This window comes from Pagrus major, chromosome 8 (assembly GCF_040436345.1).
Source record: "Pagrus major chromosome 8, Pma_NU_1.0".
Lineage (NCBI taxonomy): Eukaryota > Metazoa > Chordata > Actinopteri > Spariformes > Sparidae > Pagrus > Pagrus major.
The window spans coordinates 20,392,409-20,408,698 of NC_133222.1; the positions used below are offsets into that span (position 1 = coordinate 20,392,409).

Here is a 16,290-nt window from a genome sequence, read left to right on the forward strand (position 1 = left end):
AGATCTTTACTATTAAGTGCTAAAGTCAGCGGTGTGTCTGCGCTGCTCTCTCCAGAAATTACCTGTCAGTCAACCTCAGCGGGTGGCACTGTGATGTCTCTTTCCTTAGATTTCCAGTTCCGTCTCTGTAGGTGGAGCTCTTTTCTTTTTCTGTTCAGCCTCTGTGGTTTATGGCTCCTGCTCCTGCCGACTACACAGTTCCTCTATCTATTCAAAGAAAACTGCTGTTGTTGCTGCTGGAAATGGAAAATGCATGACTTCCTGTGTGGCAAAGGATTTTTTGGAGAGAAAATGTGAAGTCTTTCATGAACTTTTTAAAGAGTAGAGATGCATCTCTCTGAAAATGTCACCGATCATTTGGTTAAAAACTAAAAACATTAAAAGCAAGTAACGTGAATGCAGGTAATATAGACTTTAAGACATAAAAGCAGGCCTCCGCGTGTTTAAATGTGTAAATGTGTGACTGATGGGGCTGAATAAAGTGTTTGCTTCACTCACTGATTCCACACAACTGCCAAAAAGACTCCCGCAGATTCAGCCTTCATTTGCCACCTGTGCTGCGATGATGACGAACATGAGGAGGCTGCAGTGCTTCCTGTTTGCTCTTCACCGATTATTCCCTACTTGGATGTGTAAAAAGAGGCGCTGAGCAATCAGAAGAGACAATTTTATCAAAAACACAAATTTATTTAACTTGCACAAGCTGCCAGATTTCATGCTGTTTGCAGTCTGCATGGGAAAACCTGCGCTTTGCTGTGTTTTCTGAACTGTACTGGGAATGACTGGGAAATATGTTTAAGTGGAGCGTGAAGGTTGTCTTGTTTTGTCCACAACACAAAGATATTCAGTTTAGTGTCGTAGAGGTGAAAAGAAACCAGAAAAGAATCACTTTTAAGAAGCTCGAATCAAAAATGTATAAATACTCAAGCCAATAAATGGATTATCAAAATAGCTACCGATTAATTCAACAATTGACAATTAATTGGTTAATCATTTCAGCTCTAAGCTGCAGGCAACAAAGGAAGACTGGAATGCAATTGCCATTATAATATCATCTAAAAAAATGTAACACAAAGTCCAGTAAGCAGGCCTTGAGTGAGATATTTTGTCAAAAATAGCCTTGAATAATCTCATCCGGACTTGCCATGTTCAGTATTGAAAGCGTCAGCACCAAAATAATTTATTTATATATTAAATAATTAATATATATATTAATATATATTAAATTAATTATATTTTCCACCATCCACCATCATTAAAGAGGTCATATTGTGCTGATTTTCAGGTTCATACTTTTATTTGGAGGTCCTAGAAGTATAGGTTTATATACTTTAATTTTCAAAAAACACATTATTTTACTCATATAGTGCATTGCTGCAGCATCCCTTTTCACACTGTGCCTTGAATACGCCTTTAGCTACAGAGTGAGACATCTCACCGCTGTTCAATCTTTGGTGAGAGTTGCACATGGGCATCACTTAACGGGCAGGATGTAGCCAATCAGAGGCAGAGTAGGGCGGGTCATGCCGAGCAAGGTAGTGTGATCTAAAATAACGCTGCTACAGCAGTAGCAACTGTATGTCTGCTGACTGACTGGAGTGTATATAATTTAAAATAAATAAATATATATTTATATAATGCCTGTAGCATAGTGACGCACATAAGTTATGGAAGTAAAGGCTCGACTCCAAACCAGGCATTTCAGGCGGTGCAGGAGCAGTGTTCTCTGTGGGAGAGAGTAACTCCCTTTGGACTTTGGGCTTTTTCACTTTGCAGACCTTTTACATGCAGACAAATGCTGCATAACACAATAAAGTAAAGGCAAAAACCCGAAAAGCATAATTTTAAGCAAACTTTAACACATCAAAAGTTGAAATTTTACTCATTTAAGTTTTTATTTTCCATTTCATTGTTTACTCTCATTTTTAAATTGATTGAGTGCGTAATAGAACAGGTCTCATAAGCAGGAAAATCATTGAACATAGAGGGAGAGAGCGCACATCTTTAGGACGTTTTGATAACTGTGCTGCCATCTAGTGGAGACTGCAGGAACGTTTTTCTTTTTAAAGGACAAAATCTAGTTTAATACCAGTGCATTTCTCACCTCTCCTGCCTCCAAACCAGCTATTTTTAGCAGTTACACACAGGAAATTCCTCCTTTCTGAAGGCTTTAGAGAAATAACCCCTTTCATGATCATCTAATTAAAGTTAAGCTCAAGGCGAAACAGAAGCTCCTCTCAAGAACTTAAACAGGAATCTTATTAAGCAATGTTCAACTTTAATTTCCTCTGGAACAGCCGATGTTTTTACAGTATTTACAACAGGAACATTCATCTACAAAACACTGCATATGTCAACTTATTTTTCACAATGTGTGGTACATTCTCTCTTTACAGCATCACAGTTACATAACTGGGTTTAAGAAGAACAACAGCAAAGAATAAAATGACCTCATGCCCTTGGTGTGTGATTGTAGGGGTTTACTTATGAAGTTTTAAGGCAACACTTTACGTTGATATACACAAAAAAACGTGAGTAGTTTCTGAGGATTGAGTGAGGAATGAATCACTTTATAGAGTGACTTCATAGTCAATAATTCATTAATGAGTAATTCCTTAATAAATGTGACTCAAGAACTATATAGCAGATAATGATGAGTTACCGGAGAACAGACTGGAAGATACAACATTAGTGAATCATTAGGTAATGATTAACTCATAAATGTCAGTGAATCAACATAGTGACCACTTTCTTCATGAACTGTCCCTGATTAACTATGAACCAGCCGCTGAGTGGCACAAACTAGCGATGACTCATTAATTGCTAGTTACATCATTAGTTTCTCTGTTTACGTACCTTCAAGCAAAGTGCAACATTATACTGAGTAGTTACCCAATAGACTCATTAAATACTAATTACTTAATCATTAATTCATGCTGTATGTAATTATGTTTCACTTTGCTTGCTTTGCTTAGGTACACAGAAAGAGTAAGTAATGATTAAGTAATTAGCATTTAATGAGTCATGCTACTGAGTGGCTTAAGTACTTATGAACTAATCATTACCTTATGATTCATTAATATAGTATCTAACAGTCTATTCACCAGTATTTCATCATTATCTACTATGTTTTCCTGGAATCACAGTTATTCAGGAATTACTCATTAACGATTCATCAACTATCAAGTCGTTCCTGATTCATTCCTTACTTGCTCCTCAGTAACTACTCACTTTTGTGTACCTTAATTTAAAGTTTGATCAGTATTACAAAGTTCAGAAGTCACATTCAAGACAATTTTCAATTTTTCGGAATCTGCGAAAAGACCAAATAAATATAACAATTATTAAATAGACCAGTTGAAATGGTTACATACATTAATGTACTTGTGAATGAATATTAATGATGCCTTTAATCAGGGCTACCATAGAGAGTATAACATATTACAATCATCAGTATAGTGATCCACTATAAACAAACAAAATGGCTTTCAAAGAGTAGCATTACTATTAAAAAACAATAAAATATAAACACATAACGTTCATTAAAGTGTCAGTAAAATGCATTAAAACTGACTTTTTCCCTAAAAAAAACATTATAAACTTGCACAGCAGCAGGCTGCACAACACTGATCTGATGATGATCTGAAGACACATTTCCCCACTTTATAAATGCAGATAAACAGTTTTAGAGAAAAACTGCAACAAGATACTTTAAGTAACAGCAGGGACAAGTTTGTAACCCAGAGTTCACAGTGTGAGCACTTTGATGAGGGAGTTTTAGGGGAAAATTGAATTGAATTGAAGAAAAATTGGCCGGAGTTGAACATTTCACTGTCACGAGCTAATCAACTGCGTTTCTGTCTTGCACCCCTCCATGTTGTGATTTCGCTGAATGATAAACAGTTGTGTCTGATAGGTGAAAGATGGAGGAGAAACTGATTACAGCCAATCAAAGCTTCCCGGTCCCCAGGTTTCATATGAAAAACTGCAGCAATAAATCAGGCAGGAAATAGGCTTGGAAAGTAGCTGTTGACGCCAATAGTACGGTTTTACCATTTTTGGAGTATCTGCTATATCAAAACTTGCCAAGTAGTGAAAGTTGGCGCTGAATGATTGGTCTAAGTCTTGATTATATGGTGTTTGATGAGAAGATATTTACTGATTTTGGCCACAATTTTGATAGTTTTAGGTCATATTTATTCAAAGTTGTACTAAATTTGAGAAATTTGGCTTGTTTTATGAAAGGCCCCATCCAACCATGGTTCACCTGTTTTTGAACAGTGTGAAAAAGTGCAACTAACTGACATTTGCCTCACAATTTACCGACCGTTTTATCATTCTTATTGGCCTAAGTAGCTTAATAACCTCACATAATTACATCATAAGAATAAGTGAACCTTTCTGTCATGTTTGCAGGGCCTTTAAACGAAAGACATATAATAGAACAATTTGATAATACTCAGAAAAGTCAGGCATTTTTTGTATAAGATATGTGGTAAATGGACCACTTTTCCAGTCTTCTGACCACTCGAAGCACTTGACAACACTTGTCACATTCAATCACAGCTGATGGCTGTCATATAAGGTGCCAACCTGCTCATCAGGAGCAATTTTGGGTTCAGCCCAGGGGTACTTATACATGCAGCCGAGGGATCTGGGGATCTAACCACCAATCATCCCATTAGTGGATGACCCGCTTTACCTCCTGAGCCACAGCTGCCCCAAACTGGGGAAAGGGTATTGTCTTCCTGATATTGAATATTTCTGAGCAATAGCCTAGTCCAATGGTTTACAACCTTTTCAACTTGTGGCCCCTTAAAACTAAGCAACTTGGAATCCCTCTTAATGGTTAAATTTACAAGTTGTGAGCAGTTCAAAGAAGTTTGCATTTCATTTTTAAGAGAGAAATCTGAATAAAAGCTTAATTTTGTGAAGTAAAAATGTTTCAATGCTATCCTGTTACGTTTATCATCTTGCAACCCTTTCTTAGGGTCTCAACCGCCCTTGTCAACAATAACCTGTTTTGTTTTGAATGGGGTGAATGGGTACACTGTAAAATCTGACAAGGGGACTGTATAAATCTAAAAATACTGTCAACAACCATAAAAAAAAAAACAATTTAATGAACAAAATGTTATATAAATCAGGCTATGAGTGATATTTCAAAAAATCCCTTCACATAAACTTTCAGAAAAAAAGATTTAAAAAAGAAATAAAATGTTAAGTTTGGTGTATGTAAGTGCTACTAGGGTGAGTTTTCTGGCTCAGAGTATGTAAAAAAAGAAAAGCAGAGAATTATATTATGGGCAAAACCAAAGCAAGAGAAAGTACAAAACCTGCCAAAGATTTTTACAAGACTAATGTTTGTCTGAAGTTGCAGACACCATCCAAACTTTTCCACCCGTTGTCCAAGTTGCTCACAGTGTGAACGCAAGATTAATGTGTGCGTACTAATCAGTTTCGGACCCTGCATGTAACCTGCTGGCCAGTTCCCTTTAACATGGGTCCACACACACTGTCCCAGTACCTCCTGTTTACTTCACTGGGACCATCACACTGACTTCCTCCTCTTGCCAAACACATTGTTGATGAGCTTGGCCATGGACTTGGAGCCGCTGTAGCGTCGTCGGTCGGCTCTGTACTTGAGATGCTCCATCACCTGCCGGATGAGCTGCGTGAAGAGGTTGGCGATGTCCTGGTAGCTCTCAGCCGCTGAGACCTCCTGGAAGTGACAGCGGTTCTCCTGAGCCAGGCAGCGGCCCTCGTCCTCACGCACCTGACGGACATGACACAGATCCTGCTTGTTTCCCACCAAACACACAGGAACCTCTGTGTCCCTGTAACACAGACAAGTCAGCGTGTGGTGAGATGAAGAGGATGAGGAGCCAATAAATAAGCTTTTGATTCACTCAAACATAAACACAAGTGTTCTCAGTCCTTATCTCCAAGAATGACGGCTGATCTACATTTATTCTCACATTCTCGTCACTGACTAAATAAATCTTTTCCCTCCACGTTATCAGGAAGCTTCAACCGCCTGACAGGCAGCCTGATGGATTTTTCCAGCAGACTAGATGTTTGCAGGTTTGCAGTGAATCCCTCACATGTCATCATGAATCATTTATCAGTTTGTGTTTGTCAGGCTCAGTCAGGACTCCCAGCATTCCTCAGATTCAAGACCGCATGAGGAGCCCTGCTCAGCTTCAAAAAAAGTAGAGCAACCATACTCTGTTTTGTTCTGTTTTTCCACTTACAGTGCGCTCGGTTCATATACTATAGGAGTTGTATATAATTCTATGCATTTCATTGCTTGTCAATTAAAAAGTTTGACAGGTTTGAGTGAAATTTTAAACAAATTGACATTGACATTGTTTATACTTTTTACCCTTCATCTTAATGTAGTGAGCCCCACATGAGTCACAAGTCTGAGAACATATTTGCAAAAACTACTTCACCTCAGAAGGATACGCTTCATGTAACCTCATCCAGCTCAAAGTTTCTGGAATTAGTTTGAAACAGCAGCTGCACTGATCCTACATCAGCTCCGGTCCACTGTCAGACTCACTTCAGAATAAAACAACCTCATTGTGCTTCTGACCCTTTGCAGTTGTCCATGCGCGCCTCCCGGATCTGCCGCAGGATGTTCTTGGCATTGAGGAAGGAAGTGCGGTCGCTGATGTTGTACACCACCACGAAGCCGTCTGCCCAGTCCACCGGCTCCTCCAGTATACACCTGGCCTCTGAGCTCTGCCAAGGACAACACATGCTTTTATTGTGATATCACTGAGCAGATTAAATTCAGGTTCCACAGTATGTAAGATATGTGTCCTGTATGGCTTGTTTTCACTGGGACAGATTTAGTCAAATGTTCTCTGCATTGTGTTTTTTTGTAGATATCACAAAAATCAGCTTTAGGCAGCACTGGCTCAACGGCAGACTATAATATATAAAATATAACCACACAAATTTGTTAAATGATGGAATTTAGTGGCTTTATATTACAACGCCTATAAAAAAAACATAATTCAGTTAGAAGACATTTGTGACATATTGGCTTTAAACTGTCTTTTAGCGCTGTTGTTCAAATCATTTGCCCCCTCAAGGGGTTGCCAGTGACACTTACTAGTTATCTAACGTTAACATCACTAACACTAGCTAGATAACGTTACGGCAGTACAGTATGCAGGGGGTATACTGTAAAACTCAGCCAGTTTTTAGTTTTTGTCCACAAACTGCCTACAAGACTCTTAATCCTGATGAAACAAAGATACGAGGAAAAGACATGCTTTTATTCTGCACCTTTCTACAAGCTCTAGAGATGTATCATTTATTTGCCTACATAAAAATGTTATCAATATGACCTTTAATTCTTCATTTATCTCTTAGTATATACCAAACTAAAAAAATGTGCTAAAAATGTCTTGAACTCAGCAGTGAATACATTAATTTATTCAATCAAATGGGATTCTGGCCACCAGCTAACTTAGCCCATTATAGAACCGCACTCAACTGTTAGCTAGTGGGTCCTAGTAGCTATCAGAGTGAAACCATTGTTCATTGGTCATATAATATTCCTTCTTCCTCATAATTCTTCTCATGTAACTAGGCCAACAGTCCACATCAGCACCCTATCTCTCTAGCCTAAGTGATCTAATCAAATCTAAAGGATTCAGATGTCTGCCCACACATATTCTGTATAACTTTCATTCATAAATATGTCAAAGTGACTTTAAACAGACTCAAACAAACCTCAGAAAATGTCTTTTTAACACAACATATTTTTTTTTTTTAGCAAGTTGTCATGATAACCACATGGGAAGGTTACCAGATATAGAAAACAACAGACTTAGACTCAGTTATTTCTGTTCTGAGAGGTGATTTTAGCTTTTGAGCCCACAGTAAGTGTTATGCCTGCTGTTGTCCGACTTCTTCCAGAGCTATTTTTACTGCTGTTCTTGTTACCCTGAAGAACACCAGCGTGCAGGCACGTGCAGAGTGAAAACAGGACTCTGTACAGGTGACCTTGAGGAGAAATAAACACTGCAGGAAGGACAAGAGGCCTGAGGACATGTCTGAGCCCTTAAACAACGATGCCTCAGCACTGTAAAACCTCACTTATCCCTTTCTCTTTATTGACTAATAGTTTCTTTATGCAGCCCAGGTCAGAAGGGCAGGACATGTTTCTTATGAAGGGCTGATGTTACAGTGAGTTTAACCGACAAAGACAATGACCAGCTCTTGTTCTGCTGAGCCAAGGGCTATTCCAATAAATTCTGACTCTGTAGTAAAAAAGGCCTCTCAGGTCTTTGGTCTCGTTGAAAGAGAGGTAGGCAGGTTATATGGCTCTTTTCTTCAAAGGGACAGCCGCTGGCACATATTGCCTCGGGATATACTCATAAACCCTTTGGATTTCCAACTTTAAGTGCTGGACGGATCGTACACGTGCTGGCCAAAAGGTAAATATCTGACCACGGTTCATTCAAGGTCGTGACATGTGCTGCAGGCTCCCCAGCAGACTGAAACCAGACAGTTTTATTGTTGTTTTGTGAAACTCCTGAAGCTCCAAAACAAGAAATTATCGTGTTTACACCTCAGCTGAAGGATTGCCTCAGGCGTCTCTTGGCCGTTGGAGACAGCAAGCTGTCTCCCAACACCGATGATATTGCTATGGCTAAAATAAATACTGACTGAGGTCTCACCTGATTATCATATATTATCATATTATTATATAAGTCAAACAAAATGCTGGCATGTGAATTCTGATATGGAAGGCTCTTCTTGAAAAGACATCATTCTCATCTCAGATTCTCATTTGTGTCATCCGTGCATTGTGTCCAAGAGAAAGACGCTATGAGTAGATTTCCAGCCCGCTGATGAAATGTCAGAGGAAACCAAAGTACTCAAAACAGAGAGAGTCTGACTGCGGCTCTGCTTTTCTAATAAAATGCTCTGGGGAAAAAAACACAATATTAGGTGTGTTAGTGATATGTTGTACCTGAGAGCATGGGTCAAAAACCTCCAGGTTCAGCTGCCTGCCATCGATTGACAGTCGTTTATGGTACAGGGAATCTGTTACAGGATTAGAAACACACAAAAGTAAATAACACAATATTATTGCAATTGATTTAATTATTTAATGATAGTTGAACATTCTTTGTGTTTTTTCCTTTCTTTGTTTTTTTTTTATGCAAAAATGCTAAACCAAGAAAAATGCTTCACCTGTCATGTTTTACTTTTGTTTGATGTTACCTATTTCTACGGAAGCCCTAAAGGGCCATGCATTCATACAGTTTATTGCCTCCGTTTTCCCGTTATAACGAGTTAATTTCATTTGTTTTCTCAAGATCTCGAGTTATTATCTCGAAATAACAACTGCCATTTTCCCGAGATAACGGGATAATTTTCTCGAGATCTCGAGATAACGAAACTTTGTTTTCCCGAGATAACGATATAATTAATTCGAGATCTCGAGATAATGACTGTGATATGATAGGCCTGAGATTATGGAGACACCCGGGACCCCGTAGCTGGTCAGCTATGTAGTTAACGACGACATCAGGCTCACTTAGATTGCGCCGCCGATATAGCTGAAGCCTTGCTAACCGTCTTTTTAGATTACGCACACTAATGTGTATATTATCTGTAATAGCAAGGCATAATGCTATTTCAGCCTGTGTCAGGCCTTGATTGAAAAGATATGTGACGCTGTGATCAATATGTTCCTGCTCCTCTGACATTGCTACACTGAATGATGTTTCCTGCAATGATTTAATATACTACACTATCGTTTTGTTATCTCGAGATCTCGAATTGATTATATCGTTATCTCGGGAAAACAAAGTTTCGTTATCTCGAGATCTCGAGAAAATTATCCCGTTATCTCAGGAAAACGGCAGTTGTTATTTCGAGATAATAACTCGAGATCTCGAGAAAACAAATTAAATTAACTCGTTATCACGGGAAAATGTATGAATGCATGGCCCTTTAGGGCTTCCGTATATTTCACTGCATGATTGGTTTAATCTTGTTTTTTATTTACACTAATCAATATATTTGTGTTAGCAATCAATTAAATGACATGTAATGTGAAGGGTTATGCTTGAAGGGAAAATCAATATAGATAATACGATGTAGGCTAACCTGGAAGTTTTGAATTGGATTTTGGATTACAAGCTCTGCTACTAACACAAGTTTATGATACTTTCACGTTTTGTTCAGCAAGATAATCACCTTTTGTGATTTTCTAAGCGTAAATGAAATCACCAGAAGCAAAAAACTATGTTACTAATGTTAAGCTAATGTGTAGTTAAGGCTATAATCAAACATTTCAATTCAATTTCAAGCATTTTACTACACAATTACTACACAAGCACGATAGTATAACTTGATCAACGAATTAGAATAGTTTGTAACTGAAGTCAGCCTGTCTTCATGCTCGGTGTGATGACGCTTTATGTCCCCGACAGCTTCTGCAGTCTCATTTAGCCACTTGTTAGCAACCGCAATTTTGGGCCATGTACACATTTTATAATTCCAACGTCGGGTACTTACTGATTTATTTTATGTCATTGACGTCGAGACAAGGAAACTTAAAGTGCAAAATGATAACTTATTTCAGGGTTTAAGGACTCGGCCTCAGCTCTACAGAGTGTTTTAGCACCTTTCAGCTATTTGTTTTTGATTTCCAGCATCTGACTCTACTTTTTTGGTCTATTTGCACTATTCCCAACATTATCAAAGTTGTGGATTTAGCAGCTAGAGAGCCAAATATTTCCCTCAGGAGTTGGAAGTTAAAAATGATATGATATTCATAGTAAATGCCAATGGTGCTTTGTTGATGTCTGCTGGTTAATAAAGGTGACTGTTTTCTAGCAGCTCTGCAACAACTTTATAATAACATAATGTGTTAGTGTTGTATTTACTTGTTCCACTCTTCCAAAGTGGACTAAAAAGTCAGTTAATATGGCTTTCATTAAATAAAATGTGAGAAACAATGAAATAGTGGTAGATGGGGACTAGAATATGGAATTTATTGTTTTGATCTTCTTAATCTGACTGACTGAAGAGCAACAACCATGATGTCTGAAGATAAACTTTGTTCTCCAGGACCAAAACCAAAACCCCAATCAAACCACAATCTGGGAACACTTACTGGCGTTTGAGGCATATTCACCGATGAAGCGCCTGGTCAGGAACCGCACAAGGACAGCTGGAGAAACAGATGAAATGAAAAGCAACAAAATTAATCATGGCATCATTACACTCTCATCCCTCACAGGTGGCAGCAGTGGGGGGGAAATGACCCTCATTCACTCCAGCAGGCGCAACACGGTGCCAAAAGTCTCTGGGATTGGAGTAGTGAAACCGAAGCCTCACATTAGAGAGGCTGCATGGCTTTTCTGGAAGGCCTGTGTGCATATTTGGCAAGCTGAATGGTTATATTTCCTCCTCTGCTTTGCCTCCAGACTGCAATCTACAAATAAAAATGACCACCGACAATCAGATTCAATTAAGGGCAGAAGTTTCAATTGCTGGCAGCAATTGTTTTATGGAGCTTGAACACAGCACAGAGCCAGTCAGTCTTAACCAGTACCACAGAGCCTGAATACTGGTAAATCTAATTAGACCCAAAGCAGCAACAAGGGTGTGATATCTCCTCCTCCTCCTCTTCCTCAACAGCATTTTTCACTGAATAAAATCTGGGATGTGTTTGACCTCGCAGATTCAAGGTATGGTCACGTAAACTGCTGAAATCTTTGGAAGTCTTTCAGCCCAAAATACAGATCGTTTTCACATAATACTTATGTAAACAAAGAGTAAGTGGCACAACTGTCAGCACAGTGCAGCAAAACTGACTAAAGAGCTTGATCTAGATAATTACAACATAAACAAAATCAGTAGTGGGGAATTTCAGCTCACCTTTGAGATTGATCAAACTTGGATAGGCTATAGCCTACGTTGTGTTTTCATTTTTACAACCTTGAAATCAGCTCCATTAAAGATGAGTTTTAATTTAACAAAGCCCATTCAAAGGCACGGATTCTCTGGGGGCTATTTCTGTTCAGTCTCAAAGGATGGAGCCAATAGACTGGTTATGTAACATGAAACCGAAGCCCAGTGAAAATAAAGTGTTAGCTCAGTTTAGAGCTGTAACAACAAAACATTTTGCAACAATTACTGTGGCCAAAAGAATTCATGGTAACAATAGTATTGAGTTGTCTACCTGCAGTGTGTCTCACTTTTGTCTGTAGTCTCTAGTAATTTTGTGCAGCAGGAGGCTACTTCACCGAGAGAGTCATGCTGCCTTCCATTGTGCTCAGAAATCGGAAAAAAACTACCTTCAACACGGAAAAGTGCAACTGAATGGCCGCCTAAGTCAGAATTCCATGTCAGAAACTCGGGCAAGATCTGCACAGCCCGAGTTCGCCGATATAAACACAAATGACATCACAGCAGTATGGCGGCACACATAGTGAACAATTACTTTTTACCTCTTCATCACTTTTTACTTCATATAGTGTTGTTTATGTAAAGTAAATACTACTTGGTAGTCGACTCCTCCTGTCTTTTTCGCCCTCAACTGTTAAATCAGCTGCTGTACTTGCAAGCGAAGTTCGCAGACTTGCCATTCAAACACCCGTTTGCAACAAGCGTCCATCCAACTTCCAACTTGCAATGGCACCATTAGGCCTACTGCATCTTCTTCATATTTTTTCCATTTTATGGTGAGTGGCAACCAGCGTTAAGAGGCGTTACCGCCATCTACTATGCAAATGCGAAAATGGAAAGAAACAGAAATTATATAAGAGGCGCTGGATTATTTATACAGTATTATTGTATGTGTAGCCTATTATTACCATGTTATCAATTTTATTATTATTTAAATGTTAAATATCATGGTCATGGTCAATATTGGTACAGTATATTGTCACACCCCTAGTTCAGTTACGAGCCTACATGAAAGTAGTAGTAGTTAGTCTAGCTAAACATCTAAGACAGCTTTTATGCTGAGGAGCCAATTTTTAAACTCTATTTGAGATGGTTATTTCAAAAGTTAAAGAAACAGAAATGTATGCTATACTGTGGGACATTGCTAACAAGCTGCAAGTCGTGGTGTGTTCCCGTCAGCCTTCTGTTGGAGCTTTATCAACATCTCATTTGAGCATTATCTCAGCTAGTCCAGATCATCTGTGGTCTTTGATACAGTGTCCTCACTACTGTTCAGGGTGGATCAAGCCTACATCTAGAAGGTTTTCTCTGAAGCATTCATACACAATGAGACACTCAGCTGTTTTATCTTCTAGCCTCTTTACACGTGTATTAGCATACAGTAGGCTACATACAGTCACTGCTTATTGAGGAAGCCTCTGATAAGATTAAATCCTCTGGAAATAAGATTTAAGAAAACACAGACCTAAGTAATGTGTAAGTAATCACTTATTATATTTTTAATCCACCTCAGCAAAGAGAGTGTCTTATAGCCAACATCAAAACAAAGACTGAGATTATTTATTTATATTTTTTTATTTAGTTATATATTTAAACCAAGCGTCTGGAGGGGAAAACTAAGGCAAGTTAACTTAGGTTGAGTTAAAAGGATTAGTCAATTAATCAATTAGCTGATGCATAAAAAGTAAATTTCACATTTTTAAAAACAGATATCTGTTTAAGTTATTTTTCTTTTAAATAACTAATTTTCTTTCTTTGGGTTTTGGACTGTTGGCTTGCTAAAATAATATTATTTAGCATTATTTATTTAACTCTGGAAACTTGATGGATATTTTTCTATATTTAGTGATGTTTTGTCTACCAAATGATTAAGTGATTAATGGAGAAAATAGATTAATTGCTATTGAAAATAGCCATTGGTTAAAGCCTTAAACTCAGATGTGATGACCTCCACAAAGGTCCCAAGACATTATGTGATTGTCATTTGAAAGATCAACACCAAATGTATTAAATAAGACTTCTTTTCTGGTAATTTACTACACTTGTGCTCTTTTTAGGTAAAGGCAAGAAGTCTGAAACAGTAGTAGTTGTCTAATCCAATCCAGAAACTGTTTTTTTATGCATTAAAAACCAGCATTATTTCAGAAAAACTGACTGTTGCAAGTATCAACACAAAGAAAAAGCAACAAATAGACATTTAAAATTGCATCATACATAGTACATAGGTGTTGACAGAAGAAACACAGGTATTTAATCTAAAGCTCTTTGAAATAAAAATCACCTCCATCCACTCACCTGATTTCCCAGCCCCCTGGCTTCCCAGCAGGGCCAGCTTGATGTCGTTCATGCCTGTGCTCTGTCAGGTCCTCAGCTGGCTCTCTGGCTGACGCTCTGTGTGTGTCTGGTATCTGGGTTAGCGTCGGCACACTAAATGCTCCTTACAGTCTGGGCTGGATGGGAGTACAGGAGTACAGGACTGCCCCCCTCTCCTCCTCTTCAAAGGGCTGTTTCACTTTATAAAGCTGGTGGGAGAGGAGATGGGGGAAAACAAGCGCCCCCCTCTTCTCTCTCTCTGTCTGTCTGTGTGCCAAGTGCTCCTTTACTCTGTCACACCTCTCTTTTCTCTGTTTTCTCTCTTTCTCTCTCTGCTCTCTCTTTATTCTCTCTCAATCAATCTGTTTTCCTTATTTCTTTCCTCTCTTGTGCCCATATATCTCTCTTTTCTGTCTCTTCCCCCTCCTACAGTGAGGTTACTCGAAGGTCATGGCTGACTAAACCCATTGTGCTGTTCCAACTCTGGCACTGTAACTGTAGTCTGGCTGCCATCTATGGACATTTGTGTTATCATAGTGTAATGTTATGGAAGTCCATTCCCACCGGGAAAAGAATAAGATGAATTGATGAAATGTTAGGAATGAGAAATATGAAAACGTATTCACATTAATGCAACTTTGTCAAGAAAATATGTTTATATAAAACTAATTTGCAACAGCAAACAGATTCTGAGAGAAAATGCCCCCTGAGATAAACGTTTTATCAACGCTATGAGGAAATGTTTGTAACATACGTATCTGTCAAATTGCAAAATAAAGAAAGCATCTACGAAGCATTCACTGACTTAAACATGAACTTAAACATGATTAACATTTCTTATGCTAACAATGATATCAAATCCTTCCATGTTGTGAAGTAAAACTAATCAGGCAAAGAGTAAGAATAGTCAGGCAAAATTATGCAGCCTTATACAAAGGCAAAATTTTTAGATTTACTTGATCTGATTTCTAGATGTAAAATTGTTGTGCATTTTTAGTAAAGATGACTTTTTAAGTAATGATGATAAAATTATTTTACTTATGATACAAAACACTACGATATGATACGATACACTTCAATACGATACAGTACGATACAATATGATACGTTACAATATGATACGATACAATATGATACAATACGATATGATACACAAAAATACCAAACAATACAATACACTACGATACGATACGATACGATACGATACGATACGATACACTACAATATAATACAATATGATATCATACGATACGATATGATAAAATATGATGCACTACAATACGATACATCACAATACAATACATTACAATACAATAAGATACGATACACTGTGATACAATACCATACCATACATTACAATATGATACGATACAACTTTATTGTCATTTTACACTGAAATTACTTTTTCATCCTCAGGCAGTTCCGTTCAAGACGTTTGCACACAGGTTAACCATACAGTTACACATATAACACATATTCATAAAGACTTACCAAATAGTCATGACCATAAAACAAATCTCATCTTTTCTTCAGATTCAGATCTTAGTTAGCTGCACACTGATTTTGGTTTAGATAGACTGATGTATAAAAGTAAAATAAATTCTTCAACCTGTTGCATTTAAATGGGAGTGACTCTACAAATATTTTAATTTTTCTATAATAGCATACACTTTTGACTTACTACCTGTAAGTGGGACCTAGTATTTCTCTCAATGTCTCAAAATTTTTACTTAAAAATTAAACATAAACATATTGTAACCCAGATAATGCTTCTATTAATCTAATAAAGAAACATTTTAATCAATTTTAACATTTTAATGTGTCAGGCAGGTTGTCAAATGTTCATACTCAACATTGCTGCAGAACTTTCACCGATAACAGATTTCCTTTGTTTGTCTAAGATATCATGCAATACAGTATCCACCAGTCATAACTTGGTATGTATGATAAATGTTTTTGTTATGGTTATGTTGAGGCACACAAAGCACTTTTCAAGATTACAGAAAGATTGTTGTCTTAGTTAAATAT

At 37.8% G+C, this 16,290-nt stretch overlaps 1 protein-coding gene across 1 annotated transcript; it reads right to left on the bottom strand.

The window, feature by feature from the left end:
• Positions 1–5,551: 5,551 nt before the first annotated feature.
• Positions 5,552–14,296, bottom strand: rerglb (RERG/RAS-like b). The gene is made up of 5 exons (XM_073472958.1): positions 14,245–14,296; positions 11,153–11,209; positions 8,996–9,069; positions 6,599–6,747; positions 5,552–5,837 (listed from the first exon to the last, which is right to left on the bottom strand). The coding sequence occupies exons 1-5, from the start codon at positions 14,294–14,296 to the stop codon at positions 5,552–5,554; spliced, it is 618 nt and encodes a 205-aa protein (XP_073329059.1).
• Between the last annotated feature and the right edge of the window lie 1,994 nt (positions 14,297–16,290).